We start from the raw sequence: 8,803 nt of genomic DNA, 5'->3' as shown, positions 1-8,803 counted from the left end.
AAAAAAAAAAAAAAAAAAAAAAAAAAAAAAAAAAAAAGTAGAAATTAAATTAATATAATGAATATCTTTCAAATCCTCACTAGGTTCTTACTCTATCATGTATTCTGAATAAGCCACTATATTGAATTTCATGCTTATCAATGTATTGGCTTTTCTTTAGTTTTACTATATGTTTGTATTCCCAACATTGCATTGTGTAGTTTTGCATATATTTACATTTTATATAAATGAAATACATGTATTCTCTTTTGTGACTTGCCTCTTTGAATCAACATTATGTTTTTGAGATTTATCCATGTGGTTACAGATCTCAGTGACTTAAGTGCTGATGGCATCACACAGGGCCTGGTAGCCAGGACAAGAACTTAAGATTCTTCTGGGAAACTGGGGAGCTATTGGAGGAATTTTGTTTGTTCATTTTTGTTTTTAAGACAGGCTGGAATGCAGTGGTATGATTATGGCTTACCACAGCCTCAGCCTCCCAGGCTCAAGCAATCTTTCTGCCTCAGCTTCCTGAATAGCTGGGACCACAGGTGCATGCCACCATGCCCAGCTAATTTTTTTTTATTTTTCTTTTTGAGACAGTCTTGCTCTGTCACACAGGCTGGAGTGCCGTGGTGCAATGCGGACTTACTGCAACCTCTGTCTCCTGTTTCAAGCAATTTTCATGCCTTGGCCTCCTGAGTAGCTGGGACTACAGGCACGGGCTACTGCACCTGGCTAATTTTTCTATTTTTAGTAGAGACGGGGTTTCATCATGTTAGCCAGGCTAGTCTTGAACTCCTGGCCTCAAGTCATCCACCCACCTTGGCCTACCAGAGTGCTGGAATTACAGGGGTGGGCCACCGAGCCTGGCCCCAGCTAATTTATTTCTGTATTTTGTAGAGACAGGGTTGCCCCCGATGTTGCCCAGGCTAGTTTTGAACCCTGAGCTCAAGATGACCCTCCTATCTCAGCCTCCCAAAGTGTTGGGATTACAGGTGTGAGCCATTATGCCCGGCCCTGTTGGAGGACTCTGAGCAAAGGCTGACTTGACTTGCAAAGTAAAAGCATCTGTCACACTACTGCGGTGTTAGGAAGAGATTAGGACGGAAGGGTAGAAGCAAGAAGACTCATTAAGGGGCTACTATACAGGTAATCCAAATGAGAGAAGATGGTATTAGAAGTGAAGATGGTAAAAAATGGTCAGATTTGGATACATTCTGAGTAGAGATTTCAAGAGGTTCCTGACGATTTGAATATGAGACGTAAGAGAAGAGAGGGACCAGGATGCCTCTAAGGATTTGGGTCTAAATTGGAAGAACAGAGCTGTCATTAAGCAATAAAGAGAGGCTAAGCGTGGTGGCTGTCTTCTATAATTCTACGAGTTTAGAAGGCCAACGCAGGAGGACTGCTTGAGCCCAGGAGTTTGAGACCAGCCTGAGTAACATAGCGAGACCCTATCTGTACAAAAAAATGTAAAAAATTAGCCAAGTGCTGGGCATGGTGGCTCACACCTGTAATCCCAGCACTTTGGGAGGCCAAGGCAGGCAGATTACCTGAGGTCAAGTGGTCGAGACCAGCCCAGCCAACGTGGTGAAACTCTCTCTCTACTAAAAATAAAAAAAAAATTAGCTAGGTGTGGTGGCAGGTAGCTGTAGCCCCAGCTACTAAGGAGGCTAAGGCTGAAGGATTGCTTGAACTCAGGAGGTGGAGGTTGCAGTGAGCTGAGATTGCACCAGTGCACTCCAGCCTCGGTGACACAGTGAGACTCTTGTCTCAAAAAAATAAAATATAAAAAATTAGCTGGCCATGGTGGCATATGCCTGTGATCTCAGCTACTTGGGAGGCTGAGGCAAGAGGATCGCTTGAGTCCGGGAGGTTGAGGCTGGAGTGAGTTGTAATCCTGCCACTGCACTCCAGCCTGGGTGACAAGCAAGACGCCATTATTCATTCACTCACTCACTCACTCATTCATTCATTCATTAACTCACACATACATACATAAAACAAAAAGGAGATAACTGTAGGTAGAATACGTTGTAAGAAGTCCAGTTTTGGAGATACTGAGTAAGCAATTCCTTATATGAGCCTGGAGTTGGAGCAGGGAAAAAAGCCTAAATTGGAGACAGAAATTTGAAACTAATAAACATAAAAATGGCGTTTAAAGTCATTAGCTGTGTAAGATTACCAAGAAATGGATAAAAACAAAGAAGAGAAGGATAAAAGCCCAAAGCCTAAGCTCTGATGTACCTTAACAATAAGAGAGCTGAGAAAATAATCAAAATCAACAATCTTGTTTGGACCAATGGGGAAAATGTATTAGGAGAGCTTATAGGAATTCCAATCATACACAAAGTAAGTATGTCACCAAAGAGGGAATCTCTAACTCCTGTCAGACATCCAATACATGTGTAAATTGGGTTACAAATTGAGCTTGGATTAAGACAGATTTAATATGATTCAGTGAAACAGAATTATATTACTAGAAAAATAACTCTAGAGTTTAATTACATTGATGGTATGTTTAAAAATCTTATTTACCTGTAAAAGGAAATGTGTTTTTCAACTTATTAAGAAGATCTATAGTTATACACATATGAATACTCACTGGACAAGTTATAATGTTACTTTATATACTAGAAAGATGCTTGCATTATTTTTACCTAATGAGCAGTTGCTTTGCATTCTCCCATCTGTTGAACAACGCAACATGGTGCCAACCACACGGCCTCCCACGACAATGACACGTACATCCCGTCCATGAGACTCCTTAACATACTTCTGGAACAGGTATGGCGCTTCGTGGCGAATAAGATGGCTTAGATCAGCCAAATGGTGCTTATCTCGAGCCAAGAAAACAGCTTTACCTATATGATTTAAAAGAATAAAAGTACACGTTAAGTCATTAATTGTGGGCAGATGATATCTATTATCTGAATATTCTTGTATCCCAATCTGCTCTTTCAGAACCAATTACACTTTATTTATTTTTAAAGTTTTCCTTGTTAGAACTGTTTAACAGTGAAATAGCACAAAAATATATAAAAACAAGGTAAATAATCTCCTTTTATCACTCCTCAAGCTCTTTCATGACAAACTAAAATTTATTTTGATACATGTTGTGAGACAGGGGTCTAGATTTATACTTCTCCAGGTTAGCCAGTAATGTCAACCTTACTCACTAGCAAAATTTTCTCTCTGCATTGAAACATATGTGTGATATATTACTATACAATTTATTAATATATTATATTAGAATATAGCAATATAGCAGTATGTTACTTCAATTTATTTCTGAATTCTCAAGCCTGTTCCACTGCTCTGTTTTTGTGCCAACGGAAGTGGCTGTTTTTAATATATGGTTCTAAATTCCTCCCATGGTAGGGAAGGAAAAGGAGGGATACTAAATCTGTCACTATTGGGTGAATCTAGGAGGGCTTGTGATTGCTCAAAAAAAGACAATATAACAGAAGTAATTCTATTATGACTTCTGAGGGTAGATCATAAAAGTCATTTAGGTTCTTTTTTCACTGTAGCATTCACTGTAGGAGGCCTGAGACTCTCGGCTGCCCTACTGGAGAAGCCAAATATAAAAAATCCAGTCTGTAATCCCAGCACTTTGGGAGGCCAAGGCGGGTGGATCACGAGGTCAAGAGATCGAGACCATCCTGGTCAACATGGTGAAACCCCATCTCTACTTAAAAAACTACAAAAAATTAGCTGGGCATGGTGGCGCGTGCCTGTAATCCCAGCTACTCAGGAGGCTGAGGCAGGAGAATTGCCTGAACCCAGGAGGCAGAGGTTGCAGTGACCCGAGATCGCGCCATTGCACTCCAGCCTGCACAACAAGAGCGAAACTCCATCTCAAAAAAAAAAAAAAAAGAATCCAGTCAACAGTTCCAGCTGAACTCTGATCCAGCTATCCCTGCCAAAACACAAAAGTATGTCACTGTACTCAGATTTATGTATCATTTTATGCCTTAAAATTCTACCTTAGGCTGGGCATGGTGGCTCATGCCTGTAATCCCAGCACTTTGGGAGACTGAGGCGGGTGAATCACCTGAGGTCAGGAGTTCAAGACCAGCCTGGCCAACATGGTGAAATCTCATCTCTACTAAGAATACACACACGGGCGCGCACACACACGCTCAAATTAGCTGAGTGTAGTGGTGGACACCTGTAATCCCAGCTACTTGGGAGGCTGAGGCAGGAAAACTACTTGAACCCTGGAGACAGAGGTTGCAGTGAGCCGAAATAGCGCCACTGCACTACAGCCTGGGCGGCAAGAGCAAAACTTCATCTCAAAGAACGAAAGAAATTCTACCTTAATCCAAAGTCATTAAGATATTTTCATATGCCATCTTACAAAGTTTTGTAGTTTAACCTTATTCATTTAAGTCCTCAAACTACATATATTTAGACGGGGATGACTGGAGTTAGTGATCTAAGATCCTATATTGTTTCTTTGCTTTTTTAGACAGAGACTGGCTCTATCGCCCAGGCAGGAGTACAGAGGCGTGATCTCAGCTCACTGCAACCTCTGCCTCCTGGATCCAAGCAATTCTCCTACCTCTGAGTAGCTGAGATTACAGGCATATGCCACCATGTCTGGCTAATTTTTGTATTTTTAGTATAGATGAGGTTTCACCACATTGGCCAGCTGGTCTTGAACTCCTGACCTCAGGTGGTCTGCTGGTGTCAGCCTCCCAAAGTGCTGGAATTACAGGGGGTACTTACATTGCTGAGGAGGAAGATACAGACATTAACTTGAGACTCAGTCTAAGTATGTATGTTAAAATCTGTAGGTAACCACTAAACAGAAATAGCTTCTAATCAAACTGAACAACTCATAGTAGCCTTTTGTAAGCCTGAAGTATCATGCACCTAACAATTTCCCTCTAAGTATTCTTCAAAGTCACTCATATTAATAAGTATAATTTCAAAACTATATACGTTATCAATAACTCATACCCACCTCTATGACCCCGCGTATTCTTTACTACCATTGGGAACTCCAGTACTTCTGCTTCATCAATCATTTTAGCAAAATTTTCATGGCCACCTGGTTTAAGCAATAAAAAAATTTAAGAAAAACAGCAGAAGCATTTTGTAATCATTTTTATCTGAAAATCACTTCTATAAGATATTCCTTCCTGCCTGTAAATTTATCCTATTAAACTATGAGTGGTTAACCATTTAGGCTATGCATGCTTCTTAGTGGGCTCACCATAAGAGAAAGTGTCTGGCAGAGGAACACCACGGCCAGCCAACTCTTGAAATGTCCAGAACTTATTAACGCAGTTCAGGATGGCTTGAGGTCGGTTCATCAACCGGCATCCCATCTTCTCTAGATGGCGCAAAACAGTAATGTCACTATCACTTTGCACCCACGGGGTTGGTACTCTGACTACTACAACTTGTGGGTAGGCAGTGATTAGCTCTCCATTGATCCGTAGACCTGAAATATATAAAAACAAGGCCAAAACCATTAGAGGAAAATAGAGCTACAGTAATATGCCAAAGTTTGTATCACAAAGTTAAATGAACTATTTTATTAATATTAAATTTGGATAGAGATATTCCTCCGTAAGAAACAAGGAAAATTAGAAAAATATTTGCAGTGATTAAACTATAGTACCCACTAGAATGAATTAGCACATAGCCATTAAAAATAATGTCATAAACATGTAAGTTCAGAGACAAACAAATGCCCAGATACATAATATCGAGTTTTTATTTTAAACAGCAAATCTGACAAAAAGTTTTATTTGTGCATACATATAAAAGATATCTAAGCAGGTGGGCACAGTGGCTCATGTCTGTAATCCCAGCACTTTGAGAGGCTAAGGCAGATGGATCACAAGATCAAGAGATCGAGACCACCCTGGCCAACATGGTGAAACCTGTCTCTACTGAAAATACAAAAAATTAGCTGAGCGTGGTGGCAAGTGCCTGTAATCCCAGCTACTCGAGAGGCTGAGGCAGAAGAATCGCTTGAACTTGAGAGGCGGAGGCTGCAGTGAGCCGAGATCATGCCACTACAGTCCTAGCCTGGCGACAGAGTGACACTCTGTCTCAAAGGAAAAAAAAAGGAAAAAAAAAACACAAATATTTAAGCAGTTTAATGATTTAACTGGCTTCCGCTGAATGTGACTGGGTGGCAAGGCAGGAAGAGGAAGGTTGAAGATGGAACGTTAATATTGTGTTCCATGCAATTCTCCATCTATATTATGTTCTATTTTTTTAAGTGACAATATATGTCTCTATAATGAAAAAACACAATTTTTTAAAAGAAATGTTTTGCAAACTTTTATCCAGGTACCTGCCATGATGCCCAGCTATTTTTCTTTAATTTTTAGTAGAGACAGAGTTTCATCACATTGGCCAGGCTCTTCTTGAACCCCTGACCTCAGTTAATCTGCTTCCCTTGGCCTCCCAAAGTGCTGGGATTACAGGTGTGAGCCACCACACCCAGCACTTGGCTAATTTTTTACATTTTTTTGTTACAGGGTCTCGCTATGTTACTCAGGCTGGTCTCAAACTCCTGGGCTCAAGCAGTCCTCCTGCGTTGGCCTTCTAAACTCGTAGAATTATAGAAGACAGCCACCACGCTTAGCCTCTCTTTATTGCTTAATGACAGCTCTGTTCTTCCAATTTAGACCCAAATCCTTAGAGGCATCCTGGTCCCTCTCTTCTCTTACGTCTCATATTCAAATCGTCAGGAACCTCTTGAAATCTCTACTCAGAATGTATCCAAATCTGACCATTTTTTACCATCTTCACTTCTAATACCATCTTCTCTCATTTGGATTACCTGTATAGTAGCCCCTTAATGGGTCTTCTTGCTTCTACCCTTCCGTCCTAATCTCTTCCTAACACCGCAGTAGTGTGACAGATGCTTTTACTTTGCAAGTCAAGTCAGCCTTTGCTCAGAGTCCTCCAACAGGGCCGGGCATAATGGCTCACACCTGTAATCCCAACACTTTGGGAGGCTGAGATAGGAGGGTCATCTTGAGCTCAGGGTTCAAAACTAGCCTGGGCAACATCGGGGGCAACTCTGTCTCTACAAAATACAGAAATAAATTAGCTGGGGCCAGGCTCGGTGGCCCACCCCTGTAATTCCAGCACTCTGGTAGGCCAAGGTGGGTGGATGACTTGAGGCCAGGAGTTCAAGACTAGCCTGGCTAACATGGTGAAACCCCGTCTCTACTAAAAATAGAAAAATTAGCCAGGTGCAGTGGCCTGTGCCTATAGTCCCAGCTACTCAGGAGGCCGAGGCATGAAAATCATTTGAACTAGGAACAGAGGTTGCAGTGAGTCCACGTTGCATCCACTCCAGTTTGTGCGACAGAGCAAGACTGTCTCAAAAAGAAAAATAAAAAAAAATTAGCTGGGCATGGTGGCATGCACCTGTGGTCCCAGCTGCCTCAGGAAGCTGAGGCAGAAAGATTGCTTGAGCCTGGGAGGCTGAGGCTGCAGTGAGCCATAATCATACCACTGCATTCCAGCCTGTCTCAAAAACAAAAATGAACAAACAAAATTCCTCCAATAGCTCCCCAGTTTCCCAGAAGAATCTTAAGTTCTTGTCCTGGCTACCAGGCCCTAGGTGATGTCATCCCTACTTATCTCTCTGAGATCTATAACCACATGGATGAATCGCAAAAACATGTTGATTTAAAAACACATGTCACAAAAGAGACTTGTACAATGTAAATTGTCGAGAAAAAGTTCAACCGTTATTGCTCTGTCATTATGCTAAACTGGAAGCAGCTTTTGCTCTTTTTAAAAAATGGGATAAAGAAAGCAAAAAAAAAACTGTTCCACTCTCCAGTGTTAACAGCCTGTCTGTTGCCACCAGAAAATGGGAGTACTCTACCCAAAGCATAGTCGGACCTGCACAGTGCACTGTGGAGGTATTAATGAGGATGGAAAGAAATTCAATGCCTCCTGAAACAAACACTTGATGTTATTCTAAGAAAGCAGAAGTGATCCAAGGCTGGAAAGATGAATGTGGGCCAAAAAGGCAAAGTGACATCTCTTAGGGCTCTGCCTTACGAGCTACTGATCTCTTGAGCACTCACCAAGTATCACCCGTGCCTTTGATGCAGAGCTTATAAACGGAAATAAAAGGAATGGTTTCTTCCCTTCATTTCACGTTATTCAGTATACAAACGCACGTAATTGTTCGAAGAACCTTACCCACAATTCCACTACTTATTGTAAAAACATGTATTCCAACTGAATGTGCTTTGTTTTCAACCCCATTGCCTCTAATGTATAAATATTATTTTAATTCCTTAAAACCCCAACTTATACAATTTTTCATCTAGCTTGTTAACACTGAAATTAAGATTTTAGTACAGATGTTCTAGATATAAGTTTCGGATCAAGTGTATAATAAAGTGCTAACATAACAATTTAAATAAGCTAACCTTAGAACAGCAATGGGGTGGGGAAGCAATCTTTGTTCCTTTTTTGTTCATTAGGATATAAAAGGTATTTCATGTTAAAAGGTTGCTGCTGTTGTCAAGGCAGAGTGACACGGTATTAAGGACTGATTAATACCCTTATCTGAATACTGCTGTAGTATTACTATATTATAGTAATACAGTAAGAGTACAGTATTAAAAGTATTATACTCTTAATAGTAAGTACTAGTAGTGGTTTTTTCCCTCAGGAATCAAGGAACAGACAAATGCTGGTCTTTTTGCTGACATTTACTTTTATTTCATCCTCAAGTGTTCCAGATGATTTTTTAGGGCTTCTGAAATCTTTTTTTTTTTTTTTTTTTTTTTTTTTTTTTTTTTTTTTTTTTTTTTTT

General features: G+C 40.6%; 1 protein-coding gene across 11 annotated transcripts in view; it reads right to left on the bottom strand.

Moving 5' to 3' along the window:
- The window catches only part of RIMKLB (ribosomal modification protein rimK like family member B), an 81,651-nt gene that overhangs the window by 21,234 nt on the left and 51,614 nt on the right, over positions 1–8,803 (bottom strand). For all 11 annotated transcript variants that reach the window (XM_037732733.1, XM_017512324.1, XM_017512326.1 and 8 more), the window contains 3 exons: positions 5,210–5,440; positions 4,958–5,044; positions 2,646–2,849 (listed from right to left, as the gene is read on the bottom strand). In XM_037732733.1, the coding sequence (XP_037588661.1) occupies positions 2,646–2,849; positions 4,958–5,044; positions 5,210–5,440 (522 nt within the window). The remainder of the gene's footprint in view (positions 1–2,645; positions 2,850–4,957; positions 5,045–5,209; positions 5,441–8,803) is intronic.

Source organism: Cebus imitator, unplaced genomic scaffold (assembly GCF_001604975.1).
Source record: "Cebus imitator isolate Cc_AM_T3 unplaced genomic scaffold, Cebus_imitator-1.0 Scaffold469, whole genome shotgun sequence".
In the NCBI taxonomy this organism is placed as follows: Eukaryota; Metazoa; Chordata; class Mammalia; order Primates; family Cebidae; genus Cebus; species Cebus imitator.
The sequence above is the reverse complement of the archived record's forward strand: the minus strand, read 5'-3'. Positions and strand labels throughout refer to the sequence as shown.